At 36.5% G+C, this 27,504-nt stretch overlaps 4 protein-coding genes across 4 annotated transcripts; 1 reads left to right on the plus strand and 3 right to left on the minus strand.

Annotated features, from left to right (window-relative positions):
* Positions 1 to 6,532: 6,532 nt before the first annotated feature.
* On the minus strand, positions 6,533 to 10,256 carry LOC125186860. The gene is made up of 2 exons (XM_048083336.1): positions 9,972 to 10,256; positions 6,533 to 6,826 (listed from the first exon to the last, which is right to left on the minus strand). The coding sequence occupies exons 1-2, from the start codon at positions 10,028 to 10,030 to the stop codon at positions 6,568 to 6,570; spliced, it is 318 nt and encodes a 105-aa protein (XP_047939293.1). The 5' UTR covers positions 10,031 to 10,256; the 3' UTR covers positions 6,533 to 6,567.
* Positions 10,257 to 10,661: 405 nt separating this feature from the next.
* On the minus strand, positions 10,662 to 14,353 carry LOC125186821 (ACT domain-containing protein DS12, chloroplastic). The gene is made up of 10 exons (XM_048083272.1): positions 13,974 to 14,353; positions 13,306 to 13,363; positions 13,082 to 13,207; positions 12,854 to 12,948; positions 12,491 to 12,575; positions 12,353 to 12,409; positions 11,460 to 11,515; positions 11,241 to 11,346; positions 11,071 to 11,139; positions 10,662 to 11,001 (listed from the first exon to the last, which is right to left on the minus strand). Exons 1-10 carry the CDS (start codon positions 14,123 to 14,125, stop codon positions 10,939 to 10,941), a joined length of 867 nt encoding a protein of 288 aa, XP_047939229.1. The 5' UTR covers positions 14,126 to 14,353; the 3' UTR covers positions 10,662 to 10,938.
* A 3,999-nt stretch (positions 14,354 to 18,352) lies between these two features.
* LOC125189735 (protein FRIGIDA) lies at positions 18,353 to 21,924 on the plus strand. Its single transcript, XM_048086975.1, has 4 exons — positions 18,353 to 18,426; positions 19,491 to 20,323; positions 20,817 to 20,995; positions 21,124 to 21,924. Exons 1-4 carry the CDS (start codon positions 18,353 to 18,355, stop codon positions 21,922 to 21,924), a joined length of 1,887 nt encoding a protein of 628 aa, XP_047942932.1.
* LOC125188674 (U2 small nuclear ribonucleoprotein A') lies at positions 21,832 to 26,834 on the minus strand. Its single transcript, XM_048085670.1, has 8 exons — positions 26,668 to 26,834; positions 26,505 to 26,545; positions 26,281 to 26,410; positions 25,979 to 26,184; positions 23,907 to 24,077; positions 23,400 to 23,450; positions 23,028 to 23,201; positions 21,832 to 22,227 (listed from the first exon to the last, which is right to left on the minus strand). Exons 1-8 carry the CDS (start codon positions 26,747 to 26,749, stop codon positions 22,222 to 22,224), a joined length of 861 nt encoding a protein of 286 aa, XP_047941627.1. The 5' UTR covers positions 26,750 to 26,834; the 3' UTR covers positions 21,832 to 22,221.
* Positions 26,835 to 27,504: the final 670 nt, after the last annotated feature.

Consider the following 27,504-nt stretch of genomic DNA (forward strand, 5'->3'; position numbering starts at 1 on the left):
AATAAAAATATGAGTGAGATGAGTTAGTGGAATGTGGGGTTCATTACAAAAAATAATACTCTTTAGAATCTTGTGCATTCAAGAAATTGATCATCTTCAATGAACAATTGAAGTACAATTTGCCACATAAAAGATTTTGTGTCAATTTATTCTCTAATCAAGGAAAAAGTTTAAAATACCTCAAATAGAGATTTATGTGCATGTTGTCAGGGCATGTACAAGCGATGGAGTGTGTGGTTTAATTCAATGCGAATCGAAGAACCGTACCAAAGGTAAACATGTCGTGAATCTCTTGGAAGAGAGGGGTGCCTTCGGGAACGCTGACACATGTGGTGCATGATTATTATCGGTTCGTAATGTAAGGTATTGGGTTAAGTCCCGCAACGAGTCCAACCCTCATATTTAGTTGTCATCATTAAATTTGACAAACTATCGTTGTAAGTTGTAGAAAGGTGCGGATGACGCCAAGTTATCATGCCCTTTATGCCATGGGCGACACTCATTCTACAATGGTCGGGACAAGGGGTCACGAACCCGCGAGGGTGAGCTAACCCCAACAACTTGTCCTTAGTTCGAATTGCAGGTTGCTCGCCTTCATGAAGCCGGTATCTCTAGTAAAATCATCGGTTAGCCATACTACGATGAATTCCAAACTTTGTACACATTGCTCGTCACACTATGGGAGGTGGTCATGCCCAAAGTCATTACCTTAACCGCAAGGAGGGGAATGTCGAAGGCAGGGCTAATGACTAGAGTGAAGTCATAACAAGGTAGTCGTACTAGAAGGTGCGGTTGGATAACCTCTATTTCGTGGTGAGCTAATGTTTTTAGGATATTTTGGTTTTCAAGTGCTTCAAACCCAACATAAAAGGAATGGAATTACGTTGAAGAACTGCTTTATGGTGTGTTTAGAAGCTAATGATGATTAGTGAAAGCGTGTTCTTAAAAACACTGAAGAAAACCCTCGGTCCAAGAAATCCGCTAGACACTGGGTCTAGGAACTCAGAGAACCTTGAGCTACCTGTCGTCGGGCACACAATCACTTCCTTAACTCCCTATTCAAAAACCCTCAACCCGTTTAGCTAAAAGAAACTAGTACGTGGAAGTAGCGATCGATTCCACAAAGATGAATGCGCAAGTAAACATGTTCAAAGACTTGTGAACTATTTTTGTGTTGCCTGCTGCCACGCAATTTTAGGGTTGACCTTTAATTCCTAGACTTGGTAATTGAAATATGCTATTCTAACAGCTAGATCTAGACAGAAACTTAGATATATGCATATTAACCGGAATAAGCGAGACGATTACTAGATCGAAATAACTATTTCCTAAATTAACCTAGGCCTGGGAAAACAACTGAAGGTGGAGACCATTTTCTGAAAAGGTAGAGTACGGTTGAAAAGCTGCAAAATAACTAACTAAAGGACTAACTAACAGCGACATCATCTTCTCCAACATTTGACATGAAACAACCAGTAAAAACAGAGCGAAAACATAAATCGAAATGAAGCAGACGGAATTAAAAGCAACAAAACCGACGAACAGTTAAAACTAAGGCAGATCTACGGCTACTAGACGAAGCAAAGTAAAAACGAAAGCAGAAAATCAAAGATCCATGCACAACTCAGTTCCCCTGTTCAGATCCACACTTCGGATGCAAAATCCACTCCGGATCCAAGCATCCGAGACAAACTCCGAAACAAAACCTCTCCATAACTGCAGATTCGCCGATTCACCACAGATTAACAACAACAACCACAGATCAACTCAGATTTCCCAGATCAAGTACACAAAACATCCAAAGCAGAGAATAACAATCAACCTCTGAAACAAAACCTCAAAACATAGTATCAACGTAAATTAGCACAAAATCAACATCATCGTGACGTAAAATAAAATTCATAGATAAACGATAAGTAGCAGACGAGCAATCGACTTCGAAACGGTGAAGTTCGATGGAAATCAAAACGCAAAAGCTGAAAAGTAAACAATTGTATCTTTGCCTTCCTTGAGGACGGTGTTGCAACAGAATTTCCCGAAGATGAACTCTAAACTACCCCAGAATCCCCATTTTTACCAAGTGTGTGAGTGTGTGTGTGAGCTGAGAGCTAAATCATGTATATGTCGTGTGTTGCATGCTCCTCTTTATATAGGCGTGGAAGTGGGTCCAGCAGGGGCTCTTTTGTGTGAATAGTCTTCTTTACCCTCAGCTTTAGACTCCCTTCGTCTAGCCATTTTTTCCCCTTGATTCCGCTCACTTTTCGTCTCCTTCCTTCGTTGGTCCTCTGCCTTCAGTTCTTCCTGGACCTAGCGAATTCCTTCACACACCTGGCTTAAAAATTGTGTTAGACCCAGTAATTGGTGATTTTTCATCACATAACCCATGAAATTGGTCTTATCATACGTCTGAATTAAACTTATAGATGAAACTCTTCTTTCGTTTCTTGATAGTTAAGTAAGACCAACCTCATGAGAACAAGTTGATAGGATTCTCTTTGTTACATCCCCATGTCTCCCGTGGAGGAGAAAAAAATGAAAGAGAATGATACGGTTTTCTCTCGCTTTTAACATAGTGGTCCCTCAATGGGAGACTCACACAATTGGCTATTAGTTTAATGGTAGATCGCACCCTTGATAATTGTGTCGAAATGCCTAGGCTATGAGGGCTCTTAGTCACGTGGATAGTTCCACGTGCTCCTTGGCGTCTGACTCTAAGATTTAAATCATTTAAGGCACATTAACATGGCGTACTTCTCTTATTCAAATCGGGATTTGAATCCAAACATATCATTGGGAGGATAGATGGGGCGATTTAGGTGAGATCCAATGTAGATCCAACTTTTGATTTACTCGTGGGATTTGGGCATTCCGGAGGACCACCATGGCTTCTCACCTATCGAGAATTTTTACATTTCTCAGGCGCATATTTATGTTCAACCTCAATGGGAAATAAAATTGAGCACCTAACAACACATATTCATTGATGTGAATCAAATAGTATATCTTTACTCCCATTGCTTTACGTGATTTATATGGTTTGATGTTCGCAAAAGTATGTTTTATGGTGTAGGAAGCGGGATGGATGGTGAAACGGGATATGGAATGAAGCTCGGATTGAGAACAAGGCCATTGAAAATAGAGTCGTGCAAAATAACCAATTTCACAGACTGTCCAGTCTGCGTCGCGAGTCCAGAATGTGCTCAAAATTAGCCACCCGGCCGGGTGATTTTCATGCCCAATAATTCACCCGGCCAGGTAAGAAGACGCAGTACCCGCCTGATTCAGTTTTTTGGATAGTTTGGAGGTAATTTTTGGGGAGGAAGAGACATTCTAAGACGAAGAGAGAGAGAGGGGAAAAGAGAGAAAGAGGGGGGGAAGAAGAGAATGAAGAAATTTCAGCCAACATTTCGATGATCCGTCTCCAAATCTCGATTCCACTCAACGAGAGTTTGCTTCATATGGTTTTCATTGTGATTTTTTCCATGTGTTTAGGCCAAACTCTGAATGTTGCTCCAAGTTGTGATTTAGGCTTGTTTGAATGTATCTACACCTTTGAATTCTCGTTTAGACATCGTTGTTGTGTTTAATGTTAGATTCTACTCCCGCCGTCCCGGCTAAGATGACACATTTTTTAGCCTTCATGTGATTTTAGGAGTTATTGATTAATGTATTTAATTAGAGAGAGAAAAAGTGGGTGTAAGTATTAAAATGGAGAGAGAAAGAAAGATGAATATTTAAATAGGAGTGAGAAAAAGTGGTTGGATGTATTAGTTGAAGAGGAAAATTTACCAAAAAGGAAATGTATCATCTTAGTGGGGATAAACTAAAAAGAAAAACGTGTCATCATAAGTGGACGGATGGAGTATCACTTTAGAGGCCTCTATCGTTACAGATGTTTAATCCTTGTTTATCGTCTCTTTAACATAGATTGGATTGATTAATCAATTGATGTGTTGTTGAATTTGAATTGTTCATTGGATAATTTGACAACGGATTTGGTAAGTTTATACAGTAGATGATCTTTTATTCCCGCGCTCCTGCGGGAATTTAACATCTTTGAAAATTAGTTCATGGAACAATTGTTCATCTGACTGTGAACTATACGTCGCAAACATGTTCAGTGCATGCGACTAGGTTGATTAATTAATCCCAAAATATGTTCTTTTGATGTAGGAGTAGAATGATTTAAGTCTAATGAACAACTTAGAGTGACATGCTTTTCCGTTTGAGAAAACCTTCTTTAGTTAATCTTTTATGTTCGTTTGTCTGAATCTTCCAAAACCAAAAAATGTTTGTATGTTTTTATATGTTCTTTAAGTATAAATAATCTTCTACCTCCCTGTGAATCGACACTTGAAATACTACTAACGATACTATAATCTTGCAGTACTGCAGTATTATTAGAGTTAATTAATTAAACTTGATATTTTGTGTGAACTGAATTTAATACTGTAAAATACGCATCATTCACATGTCATGGGGTGACGGATAGATCGTAGTACTACCCAAGCTGTTAGTTCATGCTTTTTTCGGAGGTCTGGAAAAAGTTGCAATAAATAGGATTTTGCAAATCCTCTCTTCCCACAAACAGGCTTGACAGACTTCACGCTTGCGAGTTGGTGCTGTGCAGATCATATTTCCAAATTGAGATGAACACTTTCCAGTAACGTGTCCAATTCAGTATTTCTGTAACCCCAATTTTTAAGTGCTAGTTAGTCATCCGTGTCACCGTGTGTATTTCTTTGTGCTACATAAAACTCCATTCAAGTAATTGGAGATAAATAGTACTACAATTAATAAATAAATTATATAATCCCATCAAGGGGTAGATATAATGAAAACCATATATCTAATACAAACTCAAAATTTTAATGAAAGCCACTTATTATTACAGTTCAATACTTATTATGTTTCTAGATTAAAATTTTAATAACTTCTATGAATCTATCAACATAGGGTATATTAGACACTTTCATAATATAGTGAGTGAATCATTTAATTATAGAATAATTATGTAGTCCGATTTCGTCGTTCTCTTTCCTTCCACTATTCACGTTAATTAAACCGTTTCAATTACTCCCCTTCATTCCAACTTTTCGCCTTTTCGTCGTTCTCTCTCCTTTTTGTAAAAAAAATTGCTTGAATTTTGCGGTGAAATTGAGTTGATTCTTTGTTGATGTTGAATTTTGTGTTGAAATCGTGTTGATTCTAAAATTTGTGTTAATTTTATGAAGATTTTTTGTTGAATTTGTGTTTAATCGGTCGTGTTGCTTTTTTGTTGAATTCTGAAATCTGTGTTGATTTTTTGCGCTGAAATTTCGTTGATTTTTTTGTTCAACTGTTGGTGATTTTTTGCGTTGAAATTGCGTTGATTCTTTTGTTCTATGTTGAATATTTTGTTGGAATCGTATTGATTCTATGTTGATTCTAAAATCTGTGTTTATTTTTTGTAGATTTTTTGTTGAATTTGTGTCCATTGTTTTAATCGTGCTGAATCACTTCTGGAATGATTGAGACTGATACACAAAGCAGCCAAATGTCAACAGAGAATTAAAAAAATGGACTCGCACAACAACTATATATATCAATATAGAATCAACAAAAATGTAAATAAAATTGCAACATAGAATCAACCGTAGCTTACAAATGTCAACATAGGATCAGCCATGTGATACGACATGTCAACAAAAATTCCAATAATTTCAACACAGGTTCAACGGAAAAACAAACACAATCTGAATAACAAATTGTATTCGCAATCGACTCAACATACGGACATCTACATCCTAAGAATATGAAAATCACAAATCTGGAAATGAAAAATCTTTAAAATATGGAAATCATGAATCACGAATGTGTCAATTTTCGACATATGGAAAACACGAATCTGGAAATGAAAAATCAAAAATCTTTTGCGGCATTAAGATTGACCTATAATTCTCATTACCATGAAATTACTTTTATCAGCGTTAGAATCCTCCATATAATAAAAAACCGTTGTGACACAGAATACGCCCGGGATTGATTTTATGAAATATGAGATTCAACCGGATAATATTACGCCGGTGACGGTACAATCATAAAATAAATTCTTAAATACACCGGAAAAGAAATCAATTTAAGTCTTCAGAATAAAGTTTTGACGTCAAATACAGTGGTGCTAAGATCCTTTCAAACATGTGAATATTTTCGGTTTTGGAAGGTGGGAGAGAAATTAGGAACACAAAAACCGTTTAGAAACTTAACTTACAAAAATACCCTCCGTTGACAAAATACATGCTCTTGTTGAGATGAAAATTCTGCGCAATATTAATCACAGATCTATTATAATTAATGGCTAGAATTAAAGTTTTGAATTTATATTAGATAAATGGTTTGCATTGATCACGTCCCTCCCATCAAGTTAGTCATAAATAATTTCATTTCTTTTGATAGGCATGATAATCATCTTCTTTTGGGATACATGCTCATAACTTCTATTACTACTATTAATTACTTACGAATTATATATGTGGGCAATATGTAATGATAATTATGATATAATATGATGTCCTATAGTAGACAAATTCAATTAAACCAATTTATTGTGTCAAAGTCCTTAGCTGCCCCTTGAGGAACATCTTCCATGAGCTTTTCCTGTCCCTTAGGGTAAAAGATTCCGGTGCGATCGTCTCGGACCCACCATGTACCATCGCCACTTCCTCCGGGACCAGTCGCCGCCCCCACTGCTCTCATATGATTGACCTCCTCCCCATTCGATTTCACAGAATCACTCACCATTTCGGGTGAACCACTTTTCCGGTGATAAGCTTTCCTCAACATTGGCCTAGGGGGATATTTCAACACAACATACCATAAGTATGGGATAATTAATTATTTGAATTAGTAATTAGAAGTAAATTTGGGATCATTATTCACGGTGATAATAAAGTTAACTGTTTCTCTCATTGGTAAAATTAAAAAAAAAAATAGAAAGGGGAATGTCCTCAAAGTTCGCCATTTGGATTAAGAAAAATGGAGACATACCTAGGCATGCCATTTGGATGAAGAAATTGTCATCCTTAAACTTCAAGATTTAGTCAAATAACAGGAGAAGTGTGTGCTTTCTAATTTTAGAATGTTTAGATATTTCAAAATTTTAAATAACTAGGATTACTGATATTAAATAGAATCGTATACTCCCTCCATCTCTTGGAATATCCCTCACTTGTCGATTTGACCCATTCTAACTTTATAACTGCCTCACCACTAGCTTTTATATTCTCCACTCAAAATAAGTTTGACCCACACTTTTATCTAACATTTAAAATTAAAATATTTCTATATAGTACTATAAATGAGTTTCTTTATCCACTCATCTTTATATACAATTGAAAATTTCAATAATGATAATGAATAGGGATTAATATGTCAACATTAGTGTAGCTTTTCTGAGGCGAAGAAAGCCCTCAAAATCATAATTCAATAATAGCACATTTTTATTTAATCAGTGACAGTAAAATATTATGTGTACACACAAATTTTTAGTATGCATATGCAAATTTAACATGTACTCTATTGCTTAAGTTCTTCTCATCTACAAATATTAATTTACAGAAAATCATTATCACTAGCTAGCTCTGTGTCCAACCTAAGTTTATGGCATGACATTTAACACATTTCTTATACGTGCACATCATGTTAATCACTGAAAACACTCTATTATTTAAATTTAACTACAGTAAAAGCGTGTACGTCAAAGAATATGTTTAATTGCCCGTAGATAATTGTGGGGGAAATAAAGTAAAAAGGAAAAAGGCCAAAAGTGAAGAGAAAAGATCAACAGTAAAACTTTGTAATTAAATGTCAAATTGATTAATTAAGATTTTACTAATCATGGAAGTTGTTGGAGTTGGTCTGTTTACATATTTATGTACAATTCAACATCTGTCATAAAATTGTTTGAATTCTTAACGTGATCTATGAGTCTACTTTCCTAAGTAATTACTATCTAATGACTTTGAGGTTTCAACGACTTAGTTATTTAATTATATGATATATATGGTTAATTAATCTCAGATTATATTACACATGAAAACGTCGTTAATACATAGCTTGTTATTGCACTATTAAAACATATTAAGTACGTCTTATGCAATTCTACTTTAATTAGAACCGTTCCACTTTTTTTAAAAAAATTAGTTAATCTAATTATTAAATATCGTTTTTGTTCTAAGTAAAAAGGCCAATCATTAATAATTCTTTTAGAAATACTAGGGGGGGGTGGGGGACCCGACTTTTGATTATCTAGCTAGTGTAAAACATATATAGTTATTTGTTCTGAGACTTTGGCCTAGTCTTTAATGCTAATTTCTTAATTACTACTAATAAACACTACTTGTTGTAGAAGTCAAGTAGATGAGGTGCGACCGAGCACGAAATAAGTACTCCCTTTGTCCCATTAAAAATGAAACGTTTTCCTTTTTGGTTTGTCCCATTGAAAATGAACCGTTTCTAAAAATAGAAACAATACTCTCTCTACTTTTTCTTCTCTCTTATTTTACTCTCTCTTCATTAAATCACAAAACAACACTACATAAAATCCTGTGCCAAAAAGCAAATGTTGCATATTTTATGGGACAGATGGAGTACTTATTTGACGCAACATTATAGCTATCAGGGTAAATATTTGTTTTTTTTATATATAAACTGTTGTAATTAATTGGATTTATATTGAGTATGAGTCTATTAACTTTGATTTCAATGAAATGGAAATCAATATTGGGTGTGACTTTTGCGCTATTGGATCCATTTTGATAATTTTTTAGATAGGATTGGTATATCAAAGATTTAATAACATTAATATTACGAATAACTCATAGATCTAATAATTATTCTGGTGATGATTAGTTGTATGCATAAAAGCTAAAACTAAACTGTACAAAGTCAAATATAAATGAAAATATATTAGTAAGATTGTAAGAATCAAGAAACTTTCATGGTTTTGAGCAGTAGACGCGTTTATGGATGATTAATAATACTTAAATTCGAGCCAGATCTAGTTAGTCCTTCTTGTTTTATATCCACTAGTGTTATTTGATTTAATAGTATATTTTATCGAGTAATTACTTAAATATCTTAATTACAATTTTTATTCGTTAACTTATTGATTTTATTTCTACGATTGACCATTTATTTAGTAAGAGTAAAGCGCAGGCAATAATTATTTTATACTATAATTAATTTCCTCTAGAAAAAAATAAAATTCATTCTTATATTTTATGCCCGTGCAAATGATATATACTAGTAATTATTACTACGATATCATGTTGATTATTTTTTATTGAAAAATAAATATAGTGCTTAATGTAAAATTAAAATGGAAAAAACATGTTAATTGGTGGTCGGTATATATTTGCTGGGTTGTCACCAACTATATTGACTTCTATAGTTTAAAGACACACCAAAAATCTTACTCCTATTATTAAAAGATTGAGAAAATATGCAGAGAGTCCTGCTCCATTAATACTAGTATTAATTTTAAAAAATTATTTTGGAACATGTATAAGTTTCTTTGAGTTGGAGTACGCTACATATTGATTTAATTGTATATTAACAAGATCCTAAAATTAAATGGAATTATGAAATGACTTTCATGATCTCATAAAATAATGAAATGATTATTTCTTGAACAATTTATACATCCACGTCACCCACCCGTTTAGGTCACCGAATCAGATGTTCATCTGTCTTGGTCACAATGGCAAAGAAAATGAAATAATATATCCTAGTAAACAACGGACTGGTAAATAATTTTTATAATATCTAATGTATTAGATAGCTAATCCTAATCATATCTATTGTTATAAAATATGATAGCACTCCCATATGTGCAAGTGCAATATAGATATTGTCAATTTTTCATGACAACGATCATAAAAGTTGTTTAAATCATAGTAGAGTAGTATAGTACGTAGTAGTAATGAACTTACTTGAAATAGATCGAGTTGAAGGTTTGAGCTCCTGATCTACCAGCTGCTGCAGATGCCATTTTATTTTTTTCTGTAATAACGACGACTTTTGTGTTGTGTTGTGTTACAAAATTGTGAGCCAAATTTATAGTGGAAGAATTTAGAAGATTGGATAATTTAGTTTCCCAATAAAAATACTATAAAAAATTAGAAATGGGCGCTTGCCATTTTTGTTTGTTATTACCATATTGCTGTTTGTTTGGGAATTCAGTTCCATGCAGAGAGGAAAAGATAAGTAGAAGACAAATTATAATGAATAATAGTTATGGGCTTTTTTATGGGCCGGGTGTGCCCTCCCCAAGTTGCAAGCTCTTTTTTTAACTCCCTTGGTTGTTTTACTATAAAATGCATAGCTTTATCTTTATTATTTCTATTGATGAGATGAGGTTTGTTATCCACTCTTTTTTTTATCTCTTTGCTTCCACCGTCAACAAAAAGCTATTTGTAATCGTTTAATTGGACATATGGATTGATTGGTTGTACAGTTTGAAACCAACATTACTCCCTACTTTTTAAGCCTCTGATTCATTTGTTCTCAACCCAACTTCGATCTTTTTTCACCCAATATTTTGAGATTCACTAGCTTTTCAAAATAGTATTAATTATATTGATATTTAAAGTAGTAACATGATATTATAGTTGGTGACCAAATAAACACTACTATTAGTAATTATATTACCAAAATATAAGATTCCTCATGAGTAGTTTGGCTGAGAGTAATTTACAAATGACAATTTGATTTGCATGAATGATTGAATAGGTCTAAAAGCTCCTCTCATGGTGATGGTTATATGATTTCCCAGTATTCATAGTATTCCTGGAAACTCAAATCTGCAGAAGAGTTACAAGTTACAACCAATTGCGTTTACAATGGTAGACACAGTCAATAAGTATACAAGAAACCATGTGCATCTCTTTCTTCAATCTATCAAAAACTTGCTTCCTCTGTGCTCGGTCTCCTCAAGTAATATCGCAGACTGTTTGCAAGAACCTGCCCCGATTTTTTTGGGATCAATACGACGCATATCACAATCAAAATCTCACTTCTATGCTAACATACCTGCTGAAGAGGCTTAATAAGGGCTTTCCCATTGTAGCTTACATGAAATTTCGCCTTGGCCAGCAATCCCTACAATGGAAATAAGTCACATTTAACTCCAACGCAAGAAATATAATGCTGTCAAATCTAGAATTACCCATATCAAATAGTCTGTACGACAGCCTTGTTACCTCAGTATCGAACTCTCCAGATTTAACAGTGATATTAATATCAGTGATGATCTTTACGAGATCCACCAGCAATCCCGGACGATCGGCTGTTTCTATAGTGAGCAAGCTGCAAACATGTGTAGTGGTGTTTCAAGGTTCGAACTTCTAACACATTATCATTCCAAATGGGTGAGCAATGGCAACATGTGAAAATGGAGAGAGCCGGGCAACGTGTGTTACCTTTGCTCAGGACCATCATCGTAGACATGGATATGCGTTGCAATATAGGGTAATAGCTTAATCCACCACATATATTAATAGATGGAACAGGTTTGAATCCTTCAAATATTTATACTCAAATATTTTCAATCTATTGTCCTCCAAGTAAACGCTCCCTAAGAGTATATTGGTCAACAGTAAATGCGCTAACGTTCAAGCTAAACCCTCTATTGCAGCATTGTGCAACATCCTCTATTGCATCTATATGATCGCTGCACTCAAGGGAATTTGAAAAGCAACAAATTACGGAGTATATTTTTTATGGAAGTTTATAAAATGATATGATTTCTCACACAAGCTTTATGAATGCAAACTACTACTACAAAACATTTATCATTTCACAAGAAAGGTACATTATATGTTATCAAAAAGTAAACTGCATAATATACTAGGAGTAAAACTTATGATTTTCTTCTCAACCATATCTGCGTTTTATGAGTTAGCTCATGAGCTAACTAGCAAAATAACGGCAACCTTGAGATTGTGTTTTTGTTTTATTGATCTCACTAGATGAGCATACAAAATCTTTTATTAAATGAGCAATGGGTAACTCACGGAAAGCTTGGTAATCCTAAATATATAGCTTTATTAATACACCAAGCTATCGTTTTAGCTTTATGATAACTATTAATAGTTACATTTCAAAGCATATTTACCTGTGACACAAATTGAATTTACCAATATAAATTGGATATCCATATATACATGATGGAAAGAACACCTGGTGTCTAGCATTTCGAAGAATGATGAATTCCATTATTAAAACTGTTTATCTGAAGCACGTACACTATTACACACCTCCTTAATGATGCATGCATGCATGAGAGAGAGAGAGAGAGAGAGAGAGTCAATACAATTTTCGGTGGAGTGATACCAAATGCAGCCCCCATTGCCAACTGAACACTCGACTCCTGGAAATTAACTCAAGAGATTTAATAAAAGATATAGTTGCAGAAGGAGGTGACTTGTAGAAATTATTGACTGAGTAATACCGGGTGATACTCAAGCAGATTGTTGATAATTGTCAAACGGATAGCCTCAAGCAGTTCCGGATCGTCAACCTTTCTTCCAGTCGAACTGAAATTCCATACAATAAAATACAAATTACAGAATCAGTGTTTGAAGGTTGACGCAAATGTAGTAATTAGTTATTTGTCTCAAAAATATGCAGAATTATCCACATGAATATTACTAGTTCACAAACCATTGTGCTTCAGATGAGACACAAGCAACCACTTAGAAATAGAAATCGACAAATATGATGTCATGTAATTTTTCTGCCATTTTCAATGGTCTTAATATTTTATTTACCCTAGAATACTTGGAAAAGGAAAAGGAAATTTATATTGACTTACGCTTTAGTAATAGCAAACTTGTTGTGCTTTCCGGAAGTATCTAGGTATACATCAGCCTTGACAACATTCAGTCCAAGACTCGTGAGTGCATTCACCTGAAATGTATATATAGTTACCAGAAATCAATAAATGGTCACAGATATTCTATAAACGTCACTGCATTTAATCTCGAATGACAAGTACAGAATGAATTCCAATATTCGAATAGATAAAGTGCACGGGTCATACTGTATCGAGGAGAGCTCCAAGACGATCCCCAAAGGTGATTTCAACAATAGTTGCATCTTCATCAGAATCTTGATCTATTATTACGATGGGGGTAGGAACTACATCCGTCTCCTGAGAACTTCCACCCTGTCCCAGCAATTCCAACCATAAATAAGTATTTTTCATATAAACAAGTAAGAAACTGAATTAAACTGAGTATAACAGCACCGGTCAACATTCAATACCTCCACAGCAGTAGATGGTGATGCTTTTGGTATAATTGTAGTCATGGAAGACGATAGGCTGACACAAAACCACAAGTGCAAAATAACATATACAGTCGAGCATTGCATACTCAAACTAAAATACCTAACAAACAGTTTAGCCAGCATTCTCTTTCAAACAAAACAAGCGAAAATGTACGCTGCATAACATAAAACTACACAAACTAAGTTGAAACTACCATTTCTATCCCACGTTCACTTGGTAAAAATCCTTCACCCTCCTCTCTTACAATGCCTTTTAGACGATTAAAGGGCACGATTCTAATAAACCAACAAATCACTGCTCAAAATCATTTCAAAGGGCAAAAAAAGTCATCATCAACTACTATTTCTAAATTTGATAGCCACCATTTCTAAAGGATGAACAGTGCATGCTCCAGCACAAATCAGATTAGTTCACAAGAGAAGCATCACTACAAATATAAGCTCATTGGTTTCAGTAGGTACAAGAAAGCCCAATAATTAGAGATATAGTCACACCAATTTCATTTAAGATCAGCAAACTCATATCCTTCTAAGGTGTTAAACTTAAATCTAATATTTCAACATCTGGAAACAAACATCAGTCAAGTCAAGCACACAAAAATCATATGAAAAACACATGAAAAAAGAAAGAAAAAAGGAGATACCTTTTCTTGGGATTAATGCATGACAACTGAAGTGGATCCAACCCGAAAGAGCAGAAAAACGGAGAAGCCCTCGAATTGGATAGCTTCTCCATTGCCCTCAAATTGCCGTAGAGCCCAAATTTACTGCAACTAGAAGCCATAGCTACAGCCATTTTCTACACTGAGTAGCAAAAGTCGCCAAATTAAGCAGCAAGAGAAAAGATTCAATCTTGATTGAATCTTAACTCGATTCAATCTTGGTTATCGAAGATATATATGTGGGGATGGAAGAAATTAGGTGAATAATTTGTAGTTGTGGCTACTATAGGAGTTCTAGGAGTATCCGCCATTACTCATGAAGCCAACACTCAAGCTGTCTTTATAAAGAGTCGTTTTTGTCAACGTGATACTCAATTTCTACATAATTTTTTAATATAGTACTCCCTCCGTTCCCTCATAGTTGAGGCGAAACTTTTCGGTACGAAGTTTAAGAAAGAAATGTTGAGTGTGTTAAATAAATAGATAAAAAAGTAAGAAAGAGAAAAAAGTAGATAGAATAAAGTAAAAAGTGAATAAAGTAAGAAAGAGTAAAGTAAGAAAGAGAAAAAACTTAATATAAATGGAAATGACTCAACTACAAGGGAACTTCTCGAAATGGAAAAATGACTCAACTATGAGGGAATGGAGGGAGTATTATTAAGCTAGAGATAAAGAATTTATGGGCGCGCTTGTTTTCTTTCCATTCTTTTCTGGCTGAAAGCTTGGCCTCATAAAATGAATATATCCAGTTGGGATGGGGAAAAATCTAAGCGAAAAATAAAAAGAAGAGAGAGAGAGATAGGCGAATGAATTGATTAGATTTTTCTTTTTATTTTGAATCGTCGCCATTCCACTTCAACTTCCTATGATTGGTTCAGATTTTTTTAAAGGACGTCTCGAGTTAAAAATTCATGTACTGTACATTTTTTTTAGTAAAAGTGTGAATCCAAGTCAAGAGAAGGATGATACCATGCCAGCCCACGTGTCTAATTTAACTTATGCTAAGTACTTTTTTAAGAGTTGGTGGATTTGTTATTTTCCAAAATATTAAACCACTTTATTTATTATAAATTTTTATTAAATTTTAAGATTTATATTTATTTTTTCAATAATTTTATTCTACTATAATTTCAATGAGAAAACTTTTCTATTTTAGTTTATTAGATACCATGTGTGTATCTTTAAATATTTTGACGATTTATTTAGTCTCACATCATGATTGGTCCCACATGTCAAGAAATCGGAACATCACCGGCAGTGACGAAGCCAGAAATTTTACGATGGGGGCCCAAATTACTGTTATTAGTTATAGGATTTTTTTGGTGTTCGTAACGTCAGAAGCTCGAAATAATTGATATTTTTAAACTTTACGTATGTATAATGGATGAAAATGATTTTTTTATAATATTGAAATGTCCCATAGCAAATATCAACGAAAATATAATTATAACTACTAGAATATAATACAACGAAAATATAATTATAACTACTAGAATATAATAATTTTTTTTCAAATTTTTTTATTATGAGTATAATAATGGAAGAAAACAATTATGAAGTGATAAAGAATTAATATTAACATATTTAGTGATGTATAAGAGAATAAATAGAAATTATATTTCAAAAAATATAGAGCAATTAGAAACAAAATATGCACATTATATTGCATAAACATAAGGAAGAATAAAAAAAAGTTTGCATTAATAAAAAGAATGAGGAAAATAAGTTGTATAAATAGAACTAAAAAGTTGCATAAAAAGAAAGAAGAGAATAAAATGTTATGTCCCCAATGGGAATCAAACCCGAGCCAAGCAAACAGGAGACATAGTGTACAACCAACAACACTATCAAATTTACATATAGTTTTAGTTTACATATAGGTAAAACAGAAATTGATGGGGGACCATGGTCCATGCCCCCCCGCCCAAATGTGGCTTCACCACTGCATGTGTGTATCTCTAAGTATTTTGCCCAACTTATTTAGCCCCACGTCATGGGTCATCTCATCCCTCATGTCGATCAACCTAAATGTCATCGGCAAAGTGTTTGTGGTGACTTTTGTATGCCTCAATCGTCTACATTAATCGCACAATATTACAAGGATATGTGTTGGTTAGATGTGACGTGAGACACATCGTTCGCATTATGGTGGACTCGAACCCGAGTCATTTGATATTTGGACATAATCATTCCACTCACATACATAAAATGTCATTTTTATGGGCACATAGACAAATTGTGGACAGCACAGTAAAAAATGGACGGCCAACGCCAGTTAAGTGTATTTGACTAGATTAGGGGTTTAGATTAGAATATTTACTATTTTACGAAAATAATATAATTGGTATATGAAAAAATTAATATAAAAAAAAAAAGAACGACTTTGAAAATTGAAATATTAGGTTTTCATCCTTCTTCTTTTCTCATTTAGAGCATCCACAATGGCAATAGGTCAGCCACTCTCTCTCCATGCCACGTCAGCAGCACTAAAAATCCACCTGCCACATCAGATTTAGGCCAGCCATAGGCCAGCCGCAATAAAAATAATTCAAAAAATGCTACATTTACGGAATTAAAATTACGATTAAATTACGGAATTAAATTTACGAGACATATACGGGAAAATTCATTAATTGCATTAAAAAGAAAGGTACATAGATAAAAAAAATTACATAATAAAGAAAAAAAACTATCGCCGTGCAGTCCTCCGTGCCCACAACTCTTCAATTATATCCTTTTGGAGTTGAATATGAGCATCCACTTGACGCATGTCGGCATATTCCTTGAGGCGGCCGACTTCATCGAGAGGTACCCCACGTCGTACGCTAGGGGTGGCCGTTCCGTGGCTTGGACCGGCTTCATCGTCATTGGCCCAACTAGTCGGTTGTACACCTTCGTCTTCGACGATCATGTTGTGCATGATAATGCAGCGTACATTATTTGGGAAACGCATTGGACATCCCACAAACGCGTTGGACCCTTAATTGCCGCCCATCGAGACCGGAGCACACCAAATGCGCGCTCCACGTCCTTGCGCGCCGACTCCCGTCGTTCCGCAAAGTAGGCCTTCTTGTCATCCGCCGCGTGCTTGATCGTCTTCACAAAGACGGGCCACCTAGGGTATATCCCATCCGCCAAATAGTAGCCCATATCATGCCGGTTGCCGTTGGCCACAAATGAGACGGCTGGACCGATGCCCCGACACTTCTCGTTGAAGAGGGGCGACGAGTTCAGGACGTTGAGGTCGTTGTTCGACCCGGCTACCCCAAAATACGCATGCCAGATCCACAGCCGGTAATCAGCTACGGCCTCGAGGATCATCGTGGGATTCTTTTCCTTGTAGTCGGTCGTGTAGGCCCCCTTCCAGTGCAGTCGGACAGTTCTTCCACTCCCAATGCATACAATCTATGCTGCCTAACATCCCGGGGAACCCATGCTGCTCCCCGTGCATCTGCATCAAATTCTGACAATCTTGGGGAGTAGGGCTTCGAAGGTACTGCTCACCGAAAATGTTTATCACGCCCGACAGAAAAACTTCAGGCATTCCAGAGCAGTTGTCTCACCGATGTGGAGGTACTCATCCCACATGTCTACCGCGCCTCCGTAGGCCAACCGCCCGATTGCCGCCGTGCAGTTTTGGATAGGGGTGTGGCCGGGTCTGCCAGCCGCATCGTGCCTCGAAGCGGAAATAAAGATATCGATGCTCCAAAGCGTCAACGATACGCATAAACAAGTCCCTGTGCATTCTAAAACGCCGTCTGAACATGTTTGCGGGAAACCGCGGGTTCTCTGAAAAGTAGTCGTCATATAGCCGCTGATGTGCAGCTACGTGATCCCGATCAATCACTGCTCGGCGGTGGACAACCGGTGGAGGGCGAGGTATCGCCTGCTGTTCCACCCTTCGCATGTACCGCTCCATCTCGCGGTTCATGTAGGCCTCCATAGCCTCGTTCATCTGCCCGTTCGTACTCCTCAAGCATCCCCACCACTACCACCACTCTACCACCCGCGTTACTCATCACTCGATGATGCTCTTGTACAGAAATTTAGAGAGAGAAAAAACTCGTTAAAACAAGTGGTGCAAATTAAAATGAAATTAAAATCACGTTTATATAGGTTTTCAAAAATAAAAAAATAAAAACGAAAAAGGGCGCTGGCCGATCGGCACGCCACAATGGCGGCCAGCGCATCGGCCAGCCCTCGCCGATTTCGGGCTGGCCGCTTGCAATGGTTCGGCTAGCCGACCGGCTAGCGACGCGAATCAGCTAGCCGGTTGGCTAGCCGGCATTGTGGATGCTCTTATTTCTCAACCTTCTTTTATCATTACAACAAAGTGGCTTCACTCTGAATCGTCAACAGCCATGGAAAACCTACAAGGGGCCGGGAAGCTATACTCTGTTTGTGAGAGAAAAAGAGTGTCATTTGTTCAAGTGGTGTGAGCCAATCGACGAAGACGACGTTGTGACTTCATCGTTGTCATTGCCTGAGACGGGAGGGGATAGTTTTGGTAATCAATCAAGAAGAATAATTGGCCAAGGAAAAATTAGGTAGTGTTATGATGTATGGAATTTGTTATTGTAGTGTTTGTTTGTATATTCAAGTTGAAATAATGAAATAAAATTCGCAATGATGAATCAATTATGGAATTCAACTCCTTGTATTGTATTTGCATTGTTTTTCATGAAACAATTATATGATATCGATATGCTCCAAATCAAAACATTTATTCATTGAAGTTGTACAAACTTGCTAGGGGTTTGATAACATCCATTCTAAAATTGACAAAATATTTATTGCTTTGATCAGTTGATGTCTTACACACACCTTTTCCATCCACATACTACTTTCCACAACTTTCATTCATCACACCGGAGTAATGTGACCATATTGTGAATGTCTCATCTATATAGAAAATATATTATATCAGTCATAAACATTTACCTAAACAACAAAGTATTTGAGTCTAACTTATTTAACTCGCCAACAAGCTTAGTCCCCACAAAGCAGCTTATGGAGAACTAGGGTTCGTTCGTTCGCCGACTTCGTTAGTGAGAACTAGGGTTCGATTTTGACGTCGTTTGATTTTTTCGAAGTGTGCAGAGTGAGAGAGAGAAACGATGACGATTTAGAATTTATGAAGTGAGACTATTTTTTTTTCTATTTTTAAATTCAAAACTGATGAAGTGAGAGAAGAGAGAGACGACGACGATTTGGCTTTAGTCGTTAATAAAACGTAATTAGTAACCTAATCCAGTCAAAATACACTTAATTGCGTTGACCGTTAAATTTTTACACATTGTCCAAAATGTACTAAATCCCGACCATTTTTAATTATACGAGATAAAATAATATTCTGGAAATATCGGAAAATCATCGTATGTTTAGACCAAAATAGGCCTTGAGTGTAACATTAATTTTAGGGATTTGGTAATTCTGGTGCGATCAGTTCTCTGACTCCAAATGATCGCCACCGTTACACCGCCACCCGCCATGGCGGAGGCCACCACCTACGCCGCCCTATGACGCCCTTCCTCATTCTCCAAACCTAGAAACCCTCCCTCCGCCCTTCCTCAACTCAATTTCCGAACTGAAACACTTCTCCGCCGCGATGTCCGCCTTCCTCCGATGCTACGATGACCTCCACACCCACCTCCAATCCATCAACGCCTCTATCTCCGCGATGCTGCCGCCAGAACGCCCTCACATTTCCCAATCACCCCCGCAGACACCCGAAGCTCTAGCAAATACAACCGTGGAGAAACAACAGGACGATAAAATTCCCTCGAAATCGGAGCTCGAGGGCTTCTGCAAAGCAATGTGCAGCCGCGGCGTGCGGAAATATTTGGTCTCTCATTTGTCTAATCTCCCAATGCTGCAGGAACAACTGCCAAAGGCGCTGAGGCTGGCTCCAAACCCTTGGAAGCTGGTTTTGGAATGTTTGGGTAAATTCTTTTTGCAGGGGAGCAAGGCCTTTGCTAGGGACTCCCCGATGATCCCTGCTCGTGAGGCGTCGATTTTGGTGTTGGAATGCTTCTTATTGATGAGAGGATTGGATGTTTCCAGTGAGGCCAATTGTGGGATCTTGGACATTGAGAAGGCAGTGGAGGAGGAGGCGAATGTTGCAGCCTTGGCGTGGCGGAAGAGGTTAGTGATTGAAGGGGGTTTGGCCAGGGCTAACCAGATCGATGCACGCGGACTTTTGCTGTTTGTTGCTTGTTTTGGCGTACCGGATACGTTTCAGGTTGAGGATATGCGGGATTTGGTGATTGCGGGGAATGCCAAGGAGATTGTCCATGTGTTGCAGAAGTCTCATTTGCTTATGAACTCAATTCATATATCAACTCCTTGCACTATTGGATTGAAGTTAAGCAAGAATGGTGAAGGGAAACTTGTGACATACTTAGAGTTATGGTTAGAAATTCATGAATCTCGTAAATTCATCCATGTAACTTGTAACTTGACTCACAAATGCAAATTCAATTTATTTTTGCCAACATTGTCTCATGTAAACTGAATTTACTCGTGACATTGAAAGCAAGAAAATTACTTGCAATGGATGCTCCAGGTGGTTTACGAAAAATATGGGATAATAGCTTGTAAATATTGAACTTTGATCACATTTTGCACACTAACTCGCCAACTTAATAAACTACCCCATAATTATTTCACTTTTAATTTAATCTGATTTTGCTAATGATACTGGATTCTTGCCAAACTTTTCCCTCATATTCAAATCAATTTCAGCTCATGTGCAATTTCACTGACAACAACAAAAATGTTTTGGTAAGTAACTTTAGAATTGGCTGCCTCATAGTCAGGCGGCTACAGAGATAGTTGAGGAGATGATGAAGAAGAAAATGGAAGTAGATGCTGTTGATATTGTTTATACATTTGGCCTTGAAGAGAGGTTTAATCCACACACAATTTTAATTTCATTTCTACAAGAATCTAGTGAAACTTGGAAAAAGTCAAAAAAGGGACCACAGGGTTCACCAGCTACACTTGTAAGTTAATAATCTAATACTGTGTAATAATTCATAAACAGTTTGTGTCATCCATAGAATACTTCCCTTTCCCCTCGAAATCGGTGGACATTTTTGATCATGGTGTTTTATTTTATCCCTTCATGCAGAATGCAGCAAATAAGAAGCAGTTGGATATTCTGAAATCTATCAGGGGGTGTTTGGAAAGGCACAGCATTGATCCTGCAAAGCTTCTTCCCGGATGGCAAATCAATGAAAAAATTGTAAATCTAGAAAAAGACATCACTGAATTTGATAGGAAATCGGAAGTAGACAAAGCATCTCAGAAAAGAAAACCGAGTGAAATCGAGACGCCAAAAGTCCAAGATGCAAAACGTGTGCGCCATGTTAATCATGGTACACAGCAGCAGAAAGCTAGTGCTCATGTTGATAGCAGAAGGGGTTTGTTGGATAACAGACATTCTAACCGTGTCAATAGTTATGCTGCTCCAGCTGTGATGTATGGAGGACCTGGTGCAGGGTTACTACCAGAAAGTATGATTCCGTCTGGAGTTGGGGCTGCGAGCCATGGTGGCATGCTTCCGACATATGCTCATCAGGAGCCAGTTTTGGCTGATCCAACAGGGCAGCTTAACCGTGGCACTCATCCCTACATGTGGCATCGGGATTCAGCCATACACGAAAGGTATACTAGCCAACCTCCACCTACAGGGCTAGGGTTGACTTCCTTATACAGGGCATCATCATCCGTTGACAGCTTCCCAGGGAATACTACCTCATTAGTAGGTCATGGAAATCGGGGTTCTACATCTGATCTATATCAGTTGCATAAAACGTCTGCCACTACAGATAACCAATTTTCAGCGATCACAAAACCATTGAAATTGATGGTTGGATTTCTCCTCCGAATACAGCCAGTTAAACATTTGATTAAAAAAAAGATTGTCTGAACAACCTAACACGTGATAACGAAGAAAAGGAAAACGTTTTTCCTCAAGTTCCGTTGGCCACTGAAGAAATTCATGTTTTCTGACAACTGAATTGCACACAGCAAGCCATGTCTCTCAAATACTACGCTGTTAACAAGTAAATTCCCCTGGCCCATTCATCATTACTTTGAAATCTTCATGGGAGAAAAGATCACAAAACATTACAAAACAATTTTGCAACACGAGGTGGGCATAGTCCACTGGTTCAGGAGGATACACGATGAATATTATGCAGCTGCATATTCACATGGAACAAACCTATTCCTGAAACAAAAAATGCATATATACAATCTGTAAGATTCATATGTCGAAAGATCTGAACAAAATTAATGGACACAACACCAGACTACCTAAATATAAAAAGCTCATTATCTTTGTCAACATATATATGTTATGCTTGGGAAAAACAGGAAAAGGGCAAAAGAAACACCCAACATTCTTATGTTCTTCTAATTTTTACTTTCTGCCAGAAACTAGATGACTGCATTTTCACATACTTAAGATTAGTAATGCTCAAATTATGTAAAGATGGTAGTACTTATTCATACCTACTAGTCTATCTATTATGTCAATTGTTAGCATTATTGTATGCAGAGAATTCTACTAGGAATGAAGCCTCACAAGTACAAAGCATATTTTATCTTTCTAAAAAGAGTACAAAGCATATTCTAGGAATGAATACTACACCACTCGACTCAATTATGAAATGCTCAATTTTTTCATATGTGATTTTGTTTTGTCCCATCTTAAAACACCACTTTAAGTGAATCATTTCCTTTTTGGGATGTCTCTACTTTTCCCCTCTATCTTACTTTATTCTCTTCACTTAACTCACAAAACAACACTACATAAAATCCCGTGCCGGAATAGAAATGCTCCACTTAGAGTGGGACAGAGGGAGTATTAGATATCTGTAATGAAACTCATTGCACCTATATGATCTGCCATATATCCTACTAGACAGTAAACAGTGAACTAAGTTTATCAAAATCAAACTGTGCAACAGCATGAGTGCGGCTGAACCAAAAAGAACACAAGCTATACAAATGAAAACATGTATATACCTCTTCCATTGCTGATGTATCATCTTTCTTTTCTTCAGACTCACTTTCTTTAAGTTCATTATTTGTTTCTTTTTCTTCTGTGATCATATTATCCTCTTGTTCAGTAGCCTCACCGTTAGGTGCATTGTCATCACCGATGTTGAACTCAGCTGGGAGCTGCCCTGATTTTAGTGCCTGCAAGCAAGAAATTATCAAAACTCGTGATAAATTTCTAAATGAGGCAGGCAGGGAAAGAGAACATGAAAATAAATCACTGCAGACTAGTGGATGAGAACAAAATGCAAATATTTTTGTGTAAAGAAGTGGAGGTTTGTATTTCACAATTCAAAATTGATTACTCTATCCTACTTGTATGCAGGTCTGTCAGATTACCTGTTCAAGTCTAGCCACCTCTTCAAGAGTTTGTGAATTGACAATGGCAGCCTGCAAAAGGATAAGAGAGATTAAGAACCCAAAATGAGAGAAAAATGTAAGCAGGTGGATGGTTGGATGGAGAAAAAAAATTAAGGAAAGAGAAATCTCGATGCATTCTTATCAGCCAGAACCCAAATGTAAACTGGCGGATGGTTGGATGCAGGATAAAAAATGAAGGAAAAAAGAAATCTCAATGCATTCTTCAGTCTGCCAGAACCAAAACATACAAAAAACTGCCTAGTCCCGTCATTTCAGGGGAGAGAATTTGAGACACTCTCCAATTTTGCTCACATTTATCAACCCTAAGGCATGTCAAGTTCTTTACCTATTCTAAGATTGATACTTTTGCAAATAAATTTTCCAAAGTTATCATCACTTCCAGTGTATGGTAATTCATGTTGACCCTTGAAGATATGCGGTGGCAGAACTCAGAAGTCTCAGAAAAAAAAAAGAATATTCATATACCTTAATAGCCAAAATTTGTTCTGGTGTAGGTGCAGCTGGTTTAGATGTTTGTTGCTCCCTTGCAGATTCTTGGGTACTAAGAGTCTCAGCAGGTACAACCTTTGCAGATTCCCTTTTAACCTCTTCTTCAGCTTCTTCTGATGCAAACAAAATTTTGGCTTCAGCACGTTCCTATATGATGTGTGGCAGTATTTAGTAAAGTTAGACACCAAAAATTTACTTAAATACAGTGTGAAGCAAAATTGAAATAAACAGAGAACAGTAATAAACTTGAAGAAATGAGTTAATTACCAAAATGGAAAGAGTAATGATATATAATCAAGCCAGGGGTAAAGGATGGAATCCTAGCACAAAAAAAGTATGTCTACTAATGGCACTATATACAAGAAGGGAGAAAAAGTTTATATGCACATATAACATTAGCCTCAAAGTCATAACCTACAATGTAAAATATACATGTAGTGAGTCTAGTGACTAACTATAAACCAATTTTAACAGAGCTTAAATCAACTATAATAACACAACGCATAGTACATTCTGTATATAAAAGGGCGCATCATTACAATATGATTCTCTCACAAGTATAGTCATGAAATATGTAAATTGTAATTATGTTGAATATTCACAATGTAATCCAAAGTAACCATGAGATGTTTCTTCTCTAATAATAGGATCAGCTATTCAATAATCTTCATAAATTGGATAGAAGTAATAATATCCCTATTATATCCCTGTCTGAGACCCATACACTTCTTGATGTATATTCCCTCGTTCTTGCAACTTGTAAGGAGTAGTATTCAAACAACTTCCCTTAAGGTCCTAAGTTGGAGTACCAAACTTTCAGTTTCTTCGTACCACAATTACTCCGCCAAGCAAGCAAATAAAGGAAAACTTTTACTTATAGCAGCTGATATTGGATGTAGGTAACATGGCAAGAGAGGAATCTCAACGCTTCTACAAAATTATTCAGGTTATCAATATTCGATATTTTAGAGGTTTCATATTCTGTAAATGCTTGAGTATCATCTATTCTTTACAGGCTGAGCAAACGAGGCACAGACGTGGCAATCTCAAGGGGTAAAATACATTCATTGTTATATTCCCATGAAACATGATGGCAGTCACAGAATTTCAAAACTCCCCAAAAAATGATTAAAAAAAAATAAAGAGAATATAATACAGAGAGTGAAACATTTGATCAAATTAACCCCCTGGGCCCTGACTCCTAATTGTCATAACTTAACTAATAGAAATTTGAACTACGAATTAACTTAGTAACTTCTGGTTTGTTTACCTTATTTTAAAAATAAGGAACCCAGCTTTCAGACCACTGAATCATGCTTAATATCAGATACTGCAAGTTTGAGTATTAACACAATACAGAGGATGCTCAACATTTCTAGTTATCGTGAACGTATCTCGAATACAGAGATATTAATTACATAGTACTCCCTCCGTCCCAAAAGAATATGCACTTTGAGTTCGACACGAGTTTTAATACAAAATTAGTAAAGTAAGAGAGGTGGAGAGAAAAGGTAATTAAAGTATTGTTAGTGGAGAATGAGTCACACCTTATTAGAGAGAAAAGAGTTTCCAAAATTAGAAAGTGCATATTCTTGTGGGACGGACTAAAAATCAAAGAGTGCATATTCTTGTGGGACGGAGGTAGTATATGCTATTTTACCTTGATGTTTGCATAGCACAGGAATGGCAGTTTTAAGAACAAAAAAATGTATGTACTTCAGAAATAAACCATTTTCAAACACAAGACCCAGCTTTAAACCCAAAGGTGAAGGGCAACCAGATGAAGCCGATTATATGTAAAGAACTAAATAAATATTCCATCCCAAATTACTTGCAACTAAATAAATATTCTATCCCAAATTACTTACACGAGATATGATTGCATATAACTCTTGTTAAAACTTAATGCTTCATTTAGATCAATTGATAAACAAGTATGTCCGCAAGAGAAAGGTAACTCGCTACCACATTAACACACTTTTTTTGTGCCATTTGATAACATCTAGACAGCAGTAGAACACTGGAATTAATAGATTTCGAATAATAACCTTTTGTTTTACTTTCTTGAAGTCCAGAACACGCAAGGACTTCAACTTGTGGATAACATACAAACGGTAATTGGGTTTTTTCGTAATACTGTTGTCGAGTAAACTAAGGAACTGCAGCTTGGGAAGTGATGCAAGAGGATCGATCTCAGCCAAGTTAGTTAACCTATTGTTGGTGAGGACCAAGGTGTGCAATTTTGGCAAAAACTCTGCACAGTGTCCAAAACAAGAACTAAATAGCTCAAGGTTGTGCATAAAAGAATCCAAAGTAAGTAGCAGATTTTAATCTAGAATAGTGTTTATACCTCCAAGGTTAGGAGTGATGCGAGTGATTCGGTTATTGTTCAATAACAAGGTTCCTAGTCGATTCATGAGAGGGAAGTTCTCAAGCTTTACAATCTCATTATCAGATAAATCAACAGTGTCGAATTGGTCCTGTTAATTAAAATCATTCATCACTAAAAGAAAAGGAATTGAATGTGAGTAAAGCTGAAATGGCCTAATGAAGTAGAAAAGGGGAAAATTTCACCTCAGTAGCACCAACGTTCTCTATTACAGCAATTTTGTTCCCTGCTCGGAATCATAGAGAGAGAGAAACACAACTCATTAGAGGCACAAACACACAACCAATTACAAAAACAGAGAATCTTCTAGTAATTTAAAAACGTTAGTAGGGTTTGAAAGAAGGAAACCTCGGAGATCGAGCTCTCGCTCGCGAACGGCATTGAAGAAATGGGGGCTCTTCCATATCAAATCCGCCGTTAATCGCACCATTTTCTCGCACTCTTGTTTCCCTCTCTCTCAAATTTGAAGAGGCGGCAGCAGCAGGAAGCAGTAGGAGAAGAGTATAGTATTTTGCATAACAAATTATCTACTCGGCAGCTCCTATAATTAAATGTTTTTAGCAATTGTAATTTTTAAATTCAATTAGAATAGTTTGATCCATTAATAGTGAAAAGTAGTAGTAGTAGTACTATATTTTTTTTGGGGGGTTATGCTTCCTATGGGTAAGAAAATAAAAAATGAATAAAAGTAGAACCGAACCTATGAATAGTAAAGATTGAAGAACATTGTCCCTGTGGAGAGCACGGTTATGCATGCTCTAACTGGATTTGAATATTTGAGGTTTTACAACAACTTTATATTGATGGTTTTGTTAGACCTTTCCTAAAGTGTGTCAAAATACGACACAATTATCTTCTCAACTTTGATTCTTTTGTTACGACAGAATAGAGCAATTGTGTAATCAAAACAAACAGAAACGTAAAGAGACACATAATTTACGTGGTTCATCAACGTTGCGTTGACTACGTCCACGGGCGGAAACGAAGAACATATATTAGATATTATTCAGACACTGCTGGAAAGAGCGTGATGTATTATTTTCCAGGCTGGGTTGACAAGGAAGTTTTGGTGTTTTCAGATTACAGAGTTCTGTGCCCTACTCCTATATAAATAGGTACACAGCGAGACTCCCGTTCGACTAGCGACAAACTATACGAATTCAAGGCATACTAACATCTTTGCTC

Source organism: Salvia hispanica, chromosome 5 (assembly GCF_023119035.1).
Source record: "Salvia hispanica cultivar TCC Black 2014 chromosome 5, UniMelb_Shisp_WGS_1.0, whole genome shotgun sequence".
In the NCBI taxonomy this organism is placed as follows: Eukaryota; Viridiplantae; Streptophyta; class Magnoliopsida; order Lamiales; family Lamiaceae; genus Salvia; species Salvia hispanica.

What these genes read in the sequence shown, in the direction of transcription:
- LOC125186860 (XM_048083336.1), bottom strand. Translation starts at nt 10,030, where the DNA reads ATGGCATCTGCAGCAGCTGGTAGATCAGGAGCTCAAACCTTCAACTCG. An exon ending in TTCAACTCGATCTATTTCAA is followed by an intron (nt 6,827 to 9,971) that starts GTAAGTTCATTA and finishes ATATCCCCCTAG; the next exon opens with GCCAATGTTGAGGAAAGCTT.
- LOC125186821 (XM_048083272.1), bottom strand. Translation starts at nt 14,125, where the DNA reads ATGGCTGTAGCTATGGCTTCTAGTTGCAGTAAATTTGGGCTCTACGGC. An exon ending in GTATCACTCCACCGAAAATT is followed by an intron (nt 11,516 to 12,352) that starts GTATTGACTCTC and finishes TGGTGGATTAAG; the next exon opens with CTATTACCCTATATTGCAAC. An exon ending in GATGATGGTCCTGAGCAAAG is followed by an intron (nt 11,347 to 11,459) that starts GTAACACACGTT and finishes ACATGTTTGCAG; the next exon opens with CTTGCTCACTATAGAAACAG.
- LOC125189735 (XM_048086975.1), top strand. Translation starts at nt 18,353, where the DNA reads ATGGAAAACCTACAAGGGGCCGGGAAGCTATACTCTGTTTGTGAGAGA. An exon ending in GTGTCATTTGTTCAAGTGGT is followed by an intron (nt 18,427 to 19,490) that starts GTGAGCCAATCG and finishes GCCATGGCGGAG; the next exon opens with GCCACCACCTACGCCGCCCT. An exon ending in AGGGTTCACCAGCTACACTT is followed by an intron (nt 20,996 to 21,123) that starts GTAAGTTAATAA and finishes CCCTTCATGCAG; the next exon opens with AATGCAGCAAATAAGAAGCA.
- LOC125188674 (XM_048085670.1), bottom strand. Translation starts at nt 26,749, where the DNA reads ATGGTGCGATTAACGGCGGATTTGATATGGAAGAGCCCCCATTTCTTC. An exon ending in GCGAGAGCTCGATCTCCGAG is followed by an intron (nt 26,546 to 26,667) that starts GTTTCCTTCTTT and finishes GATTCCGAGCAG; the next exon opens with GGAACAAAATTGCTGTAATA. An exon ending in TCAAGAAAGTAAAACAAAAG is followed by an intron (nt 24,078 to 25,978) that starts GTTATTATTCGA and finishes CACATCATATAG; the next exon opens with GAACGTGCTGAAGCCAAAAT.